This window comes from Etheostoma spectabile, chromosome 11 (genome assembly GCF_008692095.1).
Source record: "Etheostoma spectabile isolate EspeVRDwgs_2016 chromosome 11, UIUC_Espe_1.0, whole genome shotgun sequence".
Lineage (NCBI taxonomy): Eukaryota > Metazoa > Chordata > Actinopteri > Perciformes > Percidae > Etheostoma > Etheostoma spectabile.
The window spans coordinates 14585543-14601980 of NC_045743.1; the positions used below are offsets into that span (position 1 = coordinate 14585543).

A 16438-nucleotide genomic window follows, 5' to 3' on the forward strand; every position below is an offset into this window, starting at 1 on the left:
CGTAATTTTCAGCGCGACTCACAACAGCACGTCGGCTACCTGCCGCAGCCAGAAGATATGTTTTGTTTCAAAAGAAGCTGAAGGAAGCAACAAAAATCACCGCTAAAAAAACCGGGGAGTTTGGGAATTCCGTCGGAGTTCAGACGTCGACATGACGGTTGTTCAACGACACAAAAGGGTAAGTTAAGTTTCCTGGTAACGTTAGCTAACATTTGCATGTGTTCAGCGTTGCAGTCAGTATTTACTATACGCTATATAAAGTACATGAACTTTAGCAACCATGATTACACACCAAAACATGTCTGCTGTGTACTGTTTCTGTTTCAGAGCATTCACGCTTTGCAATATCGCCGCCGCAGACCGTCTGGTGGGCGATGTCCGACCGGTGAGATCTCTGGTTCTGACCTACTGGGCTTTGTATAATCTTCATGAGAGTCACGGAGAGGCTTATGATAACGACTGGGATGCATCTGGGCCAGCAGAGCCAGGGGGGGACACTGTCACAGGGTGCAGAGGAAGAAGACCGGGAAGTTTGGGAGGGTTTGATGCGCTACTTGAAAAGCTAAATAAAAACTTTTGTTATATATATTGTCTTGTTTTTTTAAAGTAACAGTGTGCAATATTGGAAACAATATGAAGCCGCTAGTAGCCCGAACAGTTGAAAAGTGAGAATAGTGCAGAGAGTGGATAATCTGTCGGTGTCCGGCTAGATTTGTTTTGAATGTCCCGTTTGTTCTGGAAACACACTCCGCACTCTTGTTTGCTAAAAACGCAGTAATCCGACCAACCAGCAGTCTGCAGGTTTTCACGTCACCTTTTGGGATCGCCTCGGCTCGCTTGGAACCTGGACTGAGGTAGTACTAAAAAAAGTACCTGGTAGCGGGTCCCAGGGACTTTTTTTCGTAATGGAAAACCAAAAAAGGCGAGTAAAGTCGAGACGAGTCGAGTAGATACCACGCAGTGGAAAACCGCCATTACACAGATTGTGTTGCTTCGATATTATGTAGAAAAACAATTATCCTCATCTTACCATCAGAGAGTTTAGTTGAAGTGACGAAACACAAATGACAGTATGTGTGCACCATTCCCTTAAGAGGGAAGAGAATAATTGAAGTTGAATATTCTTTCAAATAGTACTAATCATTCTCTGGGGTTATTTAGAGTGCTTTCTAAATATGCATTACATACAAGGACTTCCTTGCCACTGGTCATATAGCACTTTTGACTGATTAGCTGTTCAATTAGTGTGATAGTTTCCTATAAATTAAATCTACGAGGCAGAGTAAAATAATACAACCCATATAGCTTGGCAACAATTTGTGTTATGTAACCAGTGCAAATTTCATTTCATTTAAATGCATCACATTAAAAAGTAGAATAAAACCACATGAAAAACATGGTTAAAGTGTAGTAGTGATCTGGTATGGAGCAAGGTGTTTGAATAGACCCATTGTTGCTTTATTGACATTTCAATATATTATGTTACTATAATACTATTATTGGAGTGACTCCAGCTCAAAGTTATATGAAATTATTTTTTGGTCATAAAAAACTAAATGTACAGTATGTTTTCACTAATTGGTCTTTTCATATATATTTGGGCGATGTGCCTTTAAGATATAAGACAATGATGTCAACACAATGTTTTTCTCCATTTAAAGAGTTTGTGTTGCTGTTGTTACTTTAATGTCACGTTTATAATTAAATTTATTTACTTTTTTTGAAAGACCCTCTAGACTTCTTTTCACTTTTCTGTTTCACATACAGTAATACTTGAAAGTGACAGATTTGTCTGAAAATGAGGTGTCAGCTTGGGACGCCCTGGTAGTTCACCTGGTAGAGCCTATGCCCCATGTACCAAGGCTCAGGCCTTACCGCAATGGCCCAGGGTTAATTCTGCTGCATGTCTTCCCCCTTTGTCTCCCCCTTTCCTGTCTACTGTCCTATCAACTAAATGTCAAAAAATGCCCTGAAAACTATCTTGTAAAAAAATGTGTCAGTTTACCTTGCTTTACTTTATTTGACAATCACAATGGTACGAATGAACAATTTGCCCTAAGTTCCAGCTTTACGGCCTATTCATACCGCGTGCATCATCCACCCAGGGCACAGTAACTCTCCATTGTTTTGTCCATCTTTTTTCAGGTCGCAGTAAAAAGAAGGAGCATTGCCTGGATGAGGAGTTACACCCTCTAGAGGAGACAGAGACTTGTCCCTGTAATGAGTTTCTGTCCCAGCCCTATGGGAACTGGTCTGCATGCATCCTCCCTGATCCTTCGGCTCCAGGGTCCCTGCAGGGCTGGATGAGCCACCGGGAGGTGAAGGAGTGTGGCCAAGGTCTGCGCTACAGAGCTGTGGCCTGCATAGACCAGCAGGGACACCTGGTCAATCCCACACCTTGTACAGACTCAGGTAGGACAGGAATATATATTGCAGGTACTAGGAAATTTCCCTAGTTTGACACATTGACCCTTTACAAGCCTACAGAATGGTAGCCTGATAATTAGACTGAATCAGCATTTTATTTCACTTCATTCATTCTTTCAGCCTGACATTGTGTGTTCATGTTAGGGTGAGGTTATTTTTACTTTATTTTTTTTGCTCTAACCAATCAGTGGCAGGTACAGTCCCCATTTTAATCACTTAAAAAGCCTAAATCCTAAAAGCAAAATATTCAGTACTTCCCAGTATGTAGGCAAAACTTTAGTGTTGTGATATCCATGACACCTTTATTATGTAATACATAATAATGACCTTACATTGTATGCTTGAAAATGGTGGTTGCTTAAAATGTTTAGTTTCTGCATCTTAAAAGAATAATGCAAATACATTTATCCCAAGACAGCTAACAAACAAAAGCCATTATACAGTGTAAAAACCCTTAAGCAGTTTGACTATGCTGTGTTGGCACTGTGTAGGAATGAGACACTCATTAGGCAGATAATTAGCTCTTGGTGTCACAGTGAGCAAGTCCAAGGTCTGGCGGAGCGCAAGCCAGTGGCATGTCTATCTGACATTATTAATGTGATCCTCACTACAGCCGCTGAGCAAGTCTAAATCAAGCCTCCTGTCTGCCAACGTTCAATTTCAGGCTACATGGTGGAGGTTTGCCATGTCCCTTGCCCCCTAGACTGTAAGCTCAGTGACTGGTCAGCCTGGTCAGTCTGCAGTGCATCCTGTGGCAGTGGGTTGAAGATCAGATCCAAGTGGCTCAGGGAGAAAGCGTTCAACGGGGGTCGCCCATGCCCCAAGCTGGATTTGAAAAATCAGGTAAATTGTGCACCAATGCTTCTACTGTATGTCCATATTCTATACACTACAATGGGAAAAACATGTGGAAGGTGACGTATTGTGACAGCATGCTGATGTGTTTAGGTGGAATCTAGATCATACTGGTATTCTTAACAACTATGTTGAGCCATTTTGTGACTGTATTTTTGTGCAAAACCTGCTCATGTACAGTTTTATATGGGCATTAACATACATTTTTTTAGTTTGCATAAAGAGAAACAGAAAAAAATGGTTGAACAAGGTTGACCTCATCATACATCTACATTGTTGTCAAGTCACTTTTCCCCAGACTTGATTGTTTCCAGCGGGACATGTAATAGAATGCAGATCAGGGCAATCTATATTCCAAGTCCACTCATGTTCACTGGTAAAGTACATGAAAAAGGAAGGCCATGCTAAATGTAGACAAATTAGTTTGCATAATTCTAATAGTATCCACACCACTTTACTGTTTTAGAAAGATGCGCCACATTCTCTCACAGGGAACATTAGTATGGTGCATGCTGTACTTTGTATTTTCAGTTTTTACACATCTCCAGTTTGCATTTAGATGAAATATTTTCCTCCATCCCTGGTTGTGTTGCAGCCCAATGCTGTCACATAAACACACAGTGGAGATGTTGCATTCTGCGGACATTTCAATGATATGGCTTAATACCCATCTGCCAGTGGGACCCCAGGGTGACCTGTTCATTTTCTAATGTTTTCCGTCAGGCCACATCATTTTCCTCGCAAGACATGCCCTTTCCTTGACATAAAAACAGGGTGGTGTCAAGTAACAAAAAGGAAAGGGGTAGAGAGAAAGAAGTGGACAGATGGGAGCTTTTGATATTCCTTAGTCAGGTTTCATCCATAGCTCTAAGTATTTTGTGACAGTGCACGTCTCATGGGGTCATGGTTTAAAGAGGGGAAGTGTTTTATGAATGCTGCCTGTATGCTTGAATGGGCTTGAAAGGACACTTTAGTTTGTAGAGGTCAGTATGGAGATGAGGCACGGTTGTGCAAAAATTATTCCAGTATATTCTAGTGGAGAGAGTCATGTACAGATGGTTAAGTGTCCACTAACAAGGTCTATATGACCCTGTAGTAATGTCTTGGAATAACCTCTCGCCAATAAAATTGGAGCTTACTGTTGCCAATGCCCTCGCTGATTTACCCTGAGGGTGGACAAGGCCTCATTGATAACAATGTCAAATTGGCCATTTAAAGTGAAGTACATCTGTCCGAGGTGTGGGTGGAAAGATACTATAACCTCTACTCCCGTTCAATAGGCAATTCTGTTGTGTTAAACAAGGAAACTTCCAGATAGTCACAAGAGACTTTTTGTCAGGGTCTCAAAAAAAACGTTCTCCTTTCTGCTTTCTCCTTGAGCCAGTGCCCTTCACCGCTTAGCCCACATACTTGGTCCTTAGTACTTCATTTAGTCTCTGTTAGGGTGCAGCGTGACAAAGAATATTCACATTCCTAATGGCTCTCTTCCTCTCTTCACAAACACTTGCTCTCTTATTGGCCAATGTGAAGTATTCTCCGAGCTCGCTCCCACCTGCACAAGTTTCCCCTCAAGGCACGGCCAGAAGTGACTGGCTTGACAGAGCTGAATTTACAGTGCACCACAATTCATCCTCTCATCACATGGTTGAGTGAGCAAGTAAGATAGGGAGAGAGATAGAGAGGGAGACGGAGAGAATGAAAAAGTGCCACTGTGAAAATAACGAGCAGAAATGGCCCCAGTGTCCAACAGACTGTGGGGGAGTTGGGCTGTAAAGTAAACTGTAAGTGTGCTGTTAATCGTGCTGTAATATTCCCTGCATTTGTAAAAGACAATCAAGAGCAAGTGTAATCAAGATGAATAATTAATGCGTCGCCTCACTGAAAACCTGTCATTATCGATCTTGTGGCCCCCTTCAGGTTCAAGTGGGAAGAAAACAAAGAACCAGCTTTTATTGGAACGCTACTAATTGTATTGTAGGTGTGTTTACAATAAACTGTGAACCCTTCCCCAGCATGGCAATTGTCTAGTCATAGCTTATCAATCATCAATGTCAATCTGTCAAGTTTGACTTCTTCACATGTTGAAGCGGTGTGCATGGGGCTGTAATAAGGCTTGCCCTGCTCTTTATTGGATTAAGTGATGTTCCCAGTTTACAAGCCATTAAATACCTCTTCTTTTTCATTCTAGACATATAACAGCTGCATTTAAGTACAAGTACAGTAGAAGTAAAGATGAATTAGACATGCCTGTAAAAAATATGTTTTAATAAGTAAAAACATAGTAATATAATTTACTTTGAATTATACATCCCATTTTTCTTAAATTATATATTATAAATTAAGTATAGCTGCAAAAAGCCAAATGTTGATGACGTGATGGATCTTCACAAACTGATTTTACAGTACAGCTATTTGTAGCCCATATTTGAATACAAGATTCCCTGATAGACTGCCACAGAGAGCTCACAGACGTCAAGGCAGAGCACACAAATGGGATCTATAATTACAGGAGACATTTGAATTTTATCAAAACTCCCACATGTGTTTGCCGCCAAATGCTGAGATATCAAGTAGTTGATGCACTATTTCCATATCATTTAACAGAACTGTCTTGAATGGTTGCCAGCCACTGTGCCAGTCACATAGATCTTTTTTCATTGTATTGACGCCTGGAGCCACACTGGCCCTGTTCTTTGGAGAAAGATCCTTCTTGCCCATCTGCTTGTTGCAACTGCAGGTCAAAGTGGAAGTGGAAAGATTGGTTAACTAAGATGGTCTGCTGTAATGCTTTCTGTTCAACTGACTGCTTTTGTTGAATGCCACATACTGTGTAGACGGAGAGAATGTGCTTTTATTTGAGAATGAATGACTCTTTATTAAGCTTCATGGCTATTTGTGCCTTGATTCAACCTCTCAGTTGTAAATGTATTTCTGGTGAGTAAATAATAATAATTAGCCAGAGTAGAGTTCAGAAGAACATAATTAATACTTACGTACTGTACTGTAGTTATATAAGTATTCATTTATATATATATATATATATATAATATATATATATATATATATATATATATATATATACAGTATATTAATGATTAAGTTATATATATAGTTCACTGCTCAGGATTTGGCAAACATTAAGAATATTAAGAACATAACTATGAATCATAGAACAGAAATGCGCATCAGCTGCTCATGGCAAGCCTGCAAGCTTCAGATAGACAACTTAAGTGATGCTCAAACCTGACGCACAGTATGCCATTATGTATATGAACTATGTGCATGTCCAGTGCACTATGTTCATATGCAATGCACTCCTCTGTCTCGCTCTTCTTACTCTTTTTCTCCACCTATCTGCTGATTCTCTAAACGGCTTTTGATCAGCATGCCTGCACGCCTGCAGTTTGATCATGCCACTTCAGAACAGATTTACAAAGGACATAATCGTGTGAGCTCTTCATTCAGCGCGGCTGACAGCATTCTGCGACTCTGAGAAATTACTCATTTGATATTAGCCCACAACTGCACACTTCAAGGCAGAAGTCAATGTTTTCCTGCTGTTGGAGGCTTGGGACCATTGCAAGTCTTACAAATGGTTTCATTCACTGTATGTATCAACGTTGAGTTCCAAAACTCGCTGATTTACTTTACCAAATCAAGCATTTGTTGCATGTGTAGTGCTTACTTCATCATTTAGGTGTCTTGGCTTAGTTCCGCTCGGTGTTTGTGTGTTTAGCAAATGTCAGTAAGTTATGAGACTGCTGATGCAAAGTTCTTATGGTGTGGATATGCTGTACGTACGTATGTCTCCAAAACAAACCATTTGAAAATACTATAGGCATTTATTTACAGAAGAAAATAGAAGACAAGTAGAATCAGTCATTTATGCATTTATGGGTGTGTGGGAATGTCTGTAGCAAACAAAACCAAAAACAGCTGCTGCAGTGAGTTTCAATGTCCATCCACACCGGGCCCAGGCATGGCTCATCAAGTTATCAAAGATCCTGTGCCTTGAGCCGTATCCTGCAAGACAAAGAGCCGCCAGCAAAACAGCCACACCTGGAGCAAAGGGGTCGTCTCACTTCCCATGCCCAGTATTTTTTATTTTCATTTTTTTTATTTTTGAGATGCGTCACGCTATTGGTTACAACAGCAGTACATTTTGACTTCTCATGTGTGCATGTGGTCAGTTTGGAGGTGTGGAGGTGGTAAGCTTCCTCTTGGCCTGTTAAACTGAGGTTACTAGTAGAGGGGAATACTTGTTAATTGGCTTTAAATCCTTTGATATATCCCTTAAGGGATGACATTCAGATTTCTCCACACAAATCAGCACAAGAGAACCATTATCAACTCAAAAGCATTGGGTTCTGTGACAGCTTGCTCTGCTGTTCACATGTCATAAATTAGACATAAACAGCTGAGCTCTTGTTAAACTCTTGAGTTTAACAAGCTGCTAGACTATGATCACATTTAATCAACTCATAACCATCTGCTGTTTATCAATGCTGTTTTATATAGAGGAGATGTTTTCTGCTCCAAGCCAAGACTCAAGTTTGTAATTTGAATAAGTTAATACAGTATCTGCTGCAATACTGATGTGTCTTAGCATAATGCTGGCTAACAGGTGAGATCTGTTCTCTTCAGTTCACTAGATAGTATATTTCCCTTCATGGTTGGTGATACATTGCTAAGGAATGGCCACAGGGTGGTCAGTTCTGCAATCCAAGCATAAGAGTCTGGAAAGGCTTCTCCTTGCCTGCCTTAGTCTCCTGCATGGTGTGCTCAGCTATCTGCTGCTGTTTTCAAACCAGCCATGTGTCAGAGTGAAAGAAGTGGTCATTATCCTTTGTCCTTTCATCATCTGGAACGTTACATTTGCAAAAGCTTTCAAACAACTCAGTCAAAGTTGTGTCTGCTATATTACTGTTGCACAAGAATACAGAACATGTAGGATTTTGTGGATATGTGGTGGACCTCCCCTCACCACGGAGCTATTGGTGGACAACACACTCCCCTAACACACTAGGTAAAATACTGAAAAGCACTGGCCTAACGAGCTTAGCATTCAAGGACATTTTGACATGTTGGCTAGACAAGTCTGGTCTCTGGTGAGACTATTCAAACTACTGAGGGAGTTTGGCTCTGTTATTTTTTTACCCTAAAGTATGCAGGGTTGAAAGAGTGATGACTAAACTATCTAGGAAGTGCAACACCTGCCACCTACTGTGTAGAACAGCAAGTGCTTATGGCAGCTCCTTCAGTGCCAGGATGCTCCAGATACACTGACACCTCCTGCCTGCTATTTTGAGGCTCTACAACCATTGCTACCCTCATTAAACCACAAAATGACATGCATTATTAGGCAACAAGAACATTCAGGTGTTTTTAAAAACAAGTTGGTTCCAGTTTGTCTTTAGACATCTGGCATTGTATCTGCCTCACTAACCATCACCATTATCTGTTGTTAACTGTACACAGGACCGCTGTTTTTCAACAATATAAGCTGTTGTGCTTATTACTTTATTCAAGTGCAATTGGGAGTTTTTTTCACCAAACTAAAAGTACAACTCTGTTCAATCCCTTTCTCTCTTTAATTTTGTACTAACATTATGTTCTAATTTTGAATTTATAACTGCCTAATGTTTTTGTATGTTACACCCCACTGCTGTGTTTTGAACAGTGTTTACAGTGGTTGCTGGTTCATGTTTTCTTGGCTTAGTTTAGCTTGTTTTAGCAAGGCATGGCTTTTGGTCCTCTGTCTTCACCACTCTGGAATATTCATCAAGGTTTTGCAGTAAATTTACAAATTAATTTTTTTCTAAACTGGTTTAGTATTAGAGGAAGAAAAAATGAATCAGAGGATGGAGCCTGGGAGAAACTGTGGCAGGGAGAGGCATTTAGAACAACATTTTAACAAATTTGAGCTTTATATTTAATTACTTTCTATTATGAGAGAGAAGTTGGCAGTTTTCTCAATAAAGATAAGGCAGTTCCCAAAGAAATTGGGATTGTATAGATGCTATAGATGGCCCACAGCAGATGGCACAACAATCAAATCTGTCATCATTCTCCATGCTGTCCATATATTAATTCCCCCAGAACAGCCCAGAGCATGTCTAAAGAATGGATGATTCCCACATATCATAAAAAGATAATATTCTTGTTTTTATCTAAGTGCACCCAAGTGCTAAACTCATCTGTCTCCTTGATTAAGATGAAAGATTTTAGGAGCCAACTGCTGATGGACCTACCTAAGGACAATGATGTGTAATTAACGTCGAGCAGTGCTTGAGCATGTGTTATTCTCCCCCTGTAGGCCCAGCCCAAAAAAAGAGGTGTCTCCTTGCATTTCAAATCATGCATATTATTAAGGCAGACTGAAGCGCTGCCAACCAGGAACGCTACATTTTGGAGCCTCTCTATCTTTGCTTAAAGCCTCTAGCAACCCAGATAATCCAAAGTATTTACTTCAGATACAAAGGTTAATCACATCTTCTTTCTGTTGAGTAGAAAAACTAATTGTATTAAGTGTCAGGGAAAATATTTAATACATGCCAATTTTCAAAGGACACAATGCACATTTTGCCAGTTTTTAGTGTACATTAGTTCAATAAAATGTATTATTTGCATTTATCTAAATGTGACTGTATTGTAGTTCTTTTTAGTAGTATCAACACTAACATCTAGCAATTCCTACTCTCTTACATGTCCATCTTGTACCCATTTCTTGTGCCAACCACAAAATATACAATTATAGAAATACTAGACAAAGAGATAGACAGTAAAATTCACAGTTAACAGGAAGAAATGTAAGACGAAAGGGCCCAGACAGGTCCTGCAGGGGTTGTTGTGATGGTAAACTGTGTTGTGACTTTGCCAGGGATTTCATTGTTGATGTGAGTTTTTTCCTCAAAGTACAAATTGCTCATGTACGGTACTAATTTGAACTGTGAAATAGAGGTATTGGCTCTGATATAATAGGGGAGGGAGCTCATTCTGGACAAAAGATCTTTGACCATGGCTATTATTAAAAGTGGATGTGAGGTTAAGTGCTTGCAAATGTCTCTGCTCATACACTCCTGTCTTGTTGCGCTGTGCTGTGGTAATAGATTACAAAGCAAGTGAGTAAAGGAAATTATGAGCTGAAACTAGAGCTTGATAGCCAAATCATTTGTGTAATTATGGAAAGTCATGCCATTGCCCTGCAGTCTAAGGAGGTCAGATATAAATCTAGTAAGGCTTTTGGTTCATTGACGTCCTTGGTGGTAAGAGACCCTGTTGGAAGACAGTAGGAGAGCGAGAATATGCTATGTGAACCAACTCAGTAAACAAAGATCAAAATTAATTTTAAAGCAGTTATTGTATAGACGTGTCTCTCAGAGCCAAGTGGGGCTGTTAGTGTGACACTGATAACATGGAAGGATTGACAGCTGATTGAAAATTCAAAGTTCATTGTTTCTTGTATATAATGGAGACACAACATGTTGATACTACACATTTAAATACAGTCCTATAGCACAATAATACTAAGCTGTTGACGGATACCAAACATGTTCATGTTGTTACTGTATGTGTGCCAGGAAAAGCTTGCTGCTGTGATTCCTGCACATAAGTAGCTATGTCAAGTTCCTGTAGAATAAGATCTTTATATATTTCAAGCTGTGTGTAGAATACCATGAGTGACTTGATCCTATTTTTTTCTCATGCCAGAATCATGCTCTCCTCAGGAAATCATCTATGTTATCCCCCCAGTCTTAAATCATCAGGAAGTGTGAAGGGATCACTGTGTCAGCAGGGCTTAAGAGCAGATCACAAACTCAGACTTCTAATTGCCTTGGTACAGAGTCTATTGTTGCTGTTGTTGGTTATTATGGATTTTGTTGTTGTGATTTAGGTTTTTTCAATGTTGTAGGCCTTGTGGATGCATTTCATCTTATTGTCTCTCATCTCCATCATCTACAGTAGCTTAGATTTCAATTTTATAGCAAAACCAAGGATTTGTTGCGTAGCATCATGTCTTTCCTGAGCATAAACAGGCATCCAACTCACACAGGCAGTAATCGTAATGGCTGCATTACATGTTCACCTGTTCATTTCATTAGTATGTTTGAGAAGTCATCATCACATGGGACAGGATCCCACTTTTTCTCAGAGGAGCCATTGTTTTCTAACTCATCCAGGGGCCTGCTGACAGCAGCGCTATTTATTTAAAGTTGTAGTCACACTATGAAAGTGATTATAGATGAAAGTGCTCCTCTTTGAGGCTTGCTGTTCCATTTTCTCTCTGCCTGTTGGCAGTTGACGTGTCATTTTACACGTGTGTTTATTTTTATATGTGTGTATATTCTCTTCATATGTATGCACATGCATCACTGTGTAGGCACCCACAGTGTGTATTTACAGTATGTACGTCTGTGTGCATGGGGTTTGCATCAAGTTGTAGCAGGTGTGTTTGTTTGTTTGTTTTGAATCAAAGCAAAAAACATAAGATCATACAGCAATTAAGAGAGTTTGACAATAATGCCATTTACTTTACATGCCATGCATTTGGCAATTTCAATGAACAGATACTATTTTGTATAAACTTGGGTCTGTAAATTTAGTGACCATTACCTATTTCCTCTTGACCAGAAATGAAGATAAATTAAACCTGGTCCTGAGCTTGTCTCATTCATTCATTTGCAGATGAATGAATAAATGAAGATGGAGAAAGTGACTGATTTGGCGTCCAGAGTGCTTTGCAGCATATACATGGATGCATGCTCTTGCTATGATAATTTGTCACTGCATGAAGCATACTGTATTTGGCTCAAACAAGCATTGTTTCCAGTAAATGTCCAGTTCAAAGGTCTCTATGTCTACAGCACATTTTAGTCCTGTCTTGGGTCAGAGGATTTTATTTGAATGCCCCTTTTAGTTTGAAAAAATAAGTCAGGACAGCCTGAATGTTGTCTTGCCAACAACATAACAGTTTCTTTTAGTAACCTTGTTTAGATACAGAGCACACAGCCTCTGTGAGCATATGCTCATTCACGCTGACTTCCCTCTCACCATCTCCAGACAAATTAATTTCTCGGAGTTGCCTTCAGCTGCAGGTCTGGCCATTGCACAGCTGTTGCAACCAACTGCAGCACTTTAAAATCATTCAGTTTGGCAAAATGTCCAGGGCTGCTAGATTCACTGCAGATGATGAAGTATTTAATCATCCTGTACCCTGATTAATGAAACACAGAGCAGAATGCAGTATTTCCAACAACTAAAAAATCAAATTTAGGCAAAACTATACATTTGTGTCACTGCAGGCAAAATCTAAACTAATGACCATATCATTGTTCTTCTCTCCCCTACCCAACTTCTGGCTTGTCTTGCACTGCTAATATGGACATCCACGCAGGCTCAGGTCAGTGTTGTTCATTCTGTACATATACTCTGCTATTAGCTAATGAAGACAAAATGCATGCCAGATCTGTCCAAGTCACATAGACTCCTGTGACCCTTTTTGTAGAGAGAAAGAACAATAGTTTGATTGGAGAGAGTTCTACATGGATGGTAATCATTTATGTGACGTGCATTTGGATGATATTCCATCTGCTAAGAGGGACTCAGATTGACATGAATAATCGATAAAGCTTTTAAGAGTGACCTCAAAGAAATGGAGCTAGGTAAGATCCTTTTTGTATTGCTTATCCCAAAAAATAAATATTTTATTTCAAAAGAGCAAAAGATGGAGATTGATTGCACATATAGCGTAAAACCAACGAGGGAATCCAGTCTCTAACAGCTGATTCTAACTGATAGCCTATTCCTCAATCCTCTGCGATGACAGCTCTTCGTACATGTATGTGACCTAAGATGTATTTAGGAGCAAATCCAGTATTATTCTGCTCTGTGTGTCCGTGTGCACCATCTTTAACCTGCCAACAAATGATTAAATATCTATCTGGCACCTTATGTTTTGTGGCACTATAACCCATTTGGTAAGTGCTGCGTTCCCATAATTTCTCACTAAACAAATGGTGTCAATGCTCAATAAATAGTTTATATATTGCTGACATTTTTTCTTCTCTTTTCATGGTGATAAAAATTAGCTGTTTCTACAGTAGGAGTGGATAAAGTGGGAGCAGAGCAGTTGCCAGTTTACCCTGCAAGGGCATCTGCAGGGACAGATGGGAGATGATGAGGGTGTGTAATAGGCATCTGTGTGGCCCGTAGGGGAGGGAATACTCAACACTCATTCTCTCTGAATAGTCTGCACACACACATACATGCACCTAGACACACACATTTACAGGCACCCATTACAGCTTGTCATAGCTTTTCCCACAAATTGTCCTCTAGAGTATACCTTTTACTGTGGCAGACGGTTACATAGATTGAGAGTAAACATGTGTTTACAGGAGCACTGCGCTGGCTGTTTCCTTTGTTATACAGACATGCCAGAGTTACTGGTTGAGTGGGAAGAAGTGAATTGGCTCAATATCCAGCTAATTACATTCTCATCTGAAGGGCCTATTGCCATGGTTATTGTTGTTTTTCACAACACGCATGCTGTTCTCTCCATATCATGCATGAGTTTTATTTCAGTATGAATAATAATAATAAGACATTCTTGTAGTTTTTTGCAGTGGTAGCATTAACAACGTTAAGTGCCCATCAGTTAGTTCAGAGCCCCGCTGTGGTAAAAGCTGCACTATTTCTAGTTTGAGGGTTGATCATTTCTTTTATTTCTGATACAGTGTAATCCTTTGCGCATAATCACATGATCCTGATATCAAACTCCAGCATCTTTGGCAACACCATAATGATTCTTCTCTTAATTGGGAGTAGTGTCAACTTCAAAATGTCCCAGCGAAGCAATATGCATATACATAAGTGTTTATTGTTAAAAATACATACAATAAGAGAATACTATGTTGTGTTCTTAAACAGCATGTTGACATGTATAGCATGTATACTTGTGTGTTTATGTATAGTATATATATATATATATATATATATATATATATATATATATATATATATATATATATATATATACAGTATATATTATATGTCTTTTATTATTAGATGTACAAAATGAAAGCACAAATGGATACTGGTTTTACCATATCAACACCGCTTTAGTGTACAATGAAATGTAAAAGTGTCCCATATGTCTTCCCTAATATATCAAGTGTGTGTCTGTGTGTGTGTGTGTGTGTGTGTGTGTGTGTGTGTGTGTGTGTGTGTGTGTTTGTGTGTGTGTAACGGATTTTGATGCATGTCCACTTTCAGTTTTTTTTCTATAATCCCTGTGTGTGTCCCTTTCCTTGTGTGTGTGTCTGTTATATGTGTGTTTGCACATGCACACATGCAGGTGTACGAGGCAGCACCTTGCCACATTGAATGCAGCCAATACGAGTGGAGGGTCGAGCCCTGGTCCATTTGTACCATCAACACTGTGGACGACCTGCCAGCCTGCGGGGAGGGAGTCCAGAGCCGTAAGATCAGGTCAGTGAGCGGCTTCCGCTTGGCAGACTGCAAGCCTGGCACTGCAAAACACACAGGGAGGGGAAGACTGGCAATGTTCCTGTAACTGGCACACTCATTGGACCTGACACTTGCAATGCCAGACAAACAACAGTCAAAACGAACTACTGCTTTCTAATGAGAGGAAGCAGTTCCTTTTTGTAGTGCCCTCTTTAGTGGTGCTTAAAATAGCCCCAGAGGAAAGCAGTGAAGTCTTGATCTCCCCTGCAGGCAGCATGTACAGGTGTTAGTTTTGGCTTACGCACCATCGGAAATATCAAACTGGGCAACGGTGTTATTGTGCACTTAAAAGCAACCTAAATGGTCTTGTTTAATATAAGCCTGCCTTAAGGCCAGCTACGCACTGGCTGGAGTTTCTGTTGCGTGTCAGCTGCATGGATGTTCTACACACCAGAAATGTGTCCTCAAGCCGCGCTGCTTCTGCTAGGTGATGTACAGGGAGGGCTATCTCGGGGCATAGTGCCGAGAGATTCAAACTGAAAAATGGGTAAGTGGACTATCTGTTTATTTCAATAACATTAAAAACCTTTTGTCACTTTAAAGAGCCTATATTGTAAGCCTATCTGATGTTGGATCGTCACACCAAATTATTTTTTTTTTAGTACATTTAAATCAGCATTGATGTCAAAACCTGGAGACTTTCAAACATGAACATGTCATTTATTAATATTTATTTGTGTCGAAATGACATATAAACATCTTTTCGTATTCTATTTAGCCTGGAAACGCTTCCAACACACTTGCATGTCAGTTCTATTTATTCTGTCTTTTCGGCGCGGCTCGAGCCAAGCATAAGCCGTGCGTGTCATGCAGGCAGTGTGTAAGCTCTGACCTGTTGACATGGGAGCCAAAATAAAAACGGACACGCCACAAAGCTGACACGCTCGCTCAAGGCATCCAGTGTGTAGCCGGCCTAAGGTGTTAGTCACAGCCACAGATCTAAATCTGGTCTCAATCAACCACATAGCTGCTGAAAAGGAGCAGACATTTTCAACAAGTTCCTCAATGTGATTGTAGGCCACCCAGAAGCTTTTTAAGCTATCACGGATTTTCAGTGTATTTGTAAGATAAATAATTCTGAATCCAAAAACCAAGTCATGGAATCTCCAATATGCATTGCTGCATTGCTTTCACCTAGCCTCATTCTGTTCAGTTTTCAGCCTGATAGCTGATCAGGCCTTTTCAGAGAGGCATCAGTGTGATTGTAGCCCTTCCAACAGCTTAGAAATCCAGCCTAGAACATCAGTGACTTTTTTCACCGCCATCTTGGCGGCTGATTCTTGACCCTTGACAGATGGCTGTTTCAACCAATCACATGAAGTTGCAGAGCCGTGTCGTACAGAGTACCTAAGAGAAGCCAATGTAGACTGTTGCTAAAAAGTCAAAGTCACATGCTTGGTACATCCAAATAGGTTGCTCCCCAAAAAGCATTTGAAGTCAATGGAAAAAACAACCAGTGCTGTCATTTATGTACTGTAGTAAAAACAATTAATACACTTTCTGAACCCATGTTTAGAGAACCCAGACACATTTTAGAGCCCCTTTAGAAATGACTGAGTTGCAAAATTTCACCTGGGAGAGGAGTGAAATCTATTTTAAGTCAGAAACTTAGAAATGTGTTTGGAAA

General features: G+C 40.0%; 1 protein-coding gene and 1 long non-coding RNA gene across 3 annotated transcripts in view; one reads left to right on the top strand and one right to left on the bottom strand.

The window, feature by feature from the left end:
* thsd7ba (thrombospondin, type I, domain containing 7Ba) overlaps positions 1 to 16438 on the top strand; it is a 190109-nt gene that overhangs the window by 152807 nt on the left and 20864 nt on the right. The window contains exons 15-18 of one of the 2 annotated variants that reach the window (XM_032529739.1): positions 2146 to 2412; positions 3092 to 3270; positions 12677 to 12682; positions 14639 to 14772. In XM_032529739.1, the coding sequence (XP_032385630.1) occupies positions 2146 to 2412; positions 3092 to 3270; positions 12677 to 12682; positions 14639 to 14772 (586 nt within the window). The remainder of the gene's footprint in view (positions 1 to 2145; positions 2413 to 3091; positions 3271 to 12676; positions 12683 to 14638; positions 14773 to 16438) is intronic. The other variant, XM_032529741.1, reaches the window with a different exon arrangement.
* On the bottom strand, positions 7104 to 15564 carry LOC116698030 (uncharacterized). The gene is made up of 3 exons (XR_004334098.1): positions 15417 to 15564; positions 14080 to 14089; positions 7104 to 7114 (listed from the first exon to the last, which is right to left on the bottom strand). It is a non-coding gene; the product is annotated as an uncharacterized LOC116698030 (long non-coding RNA).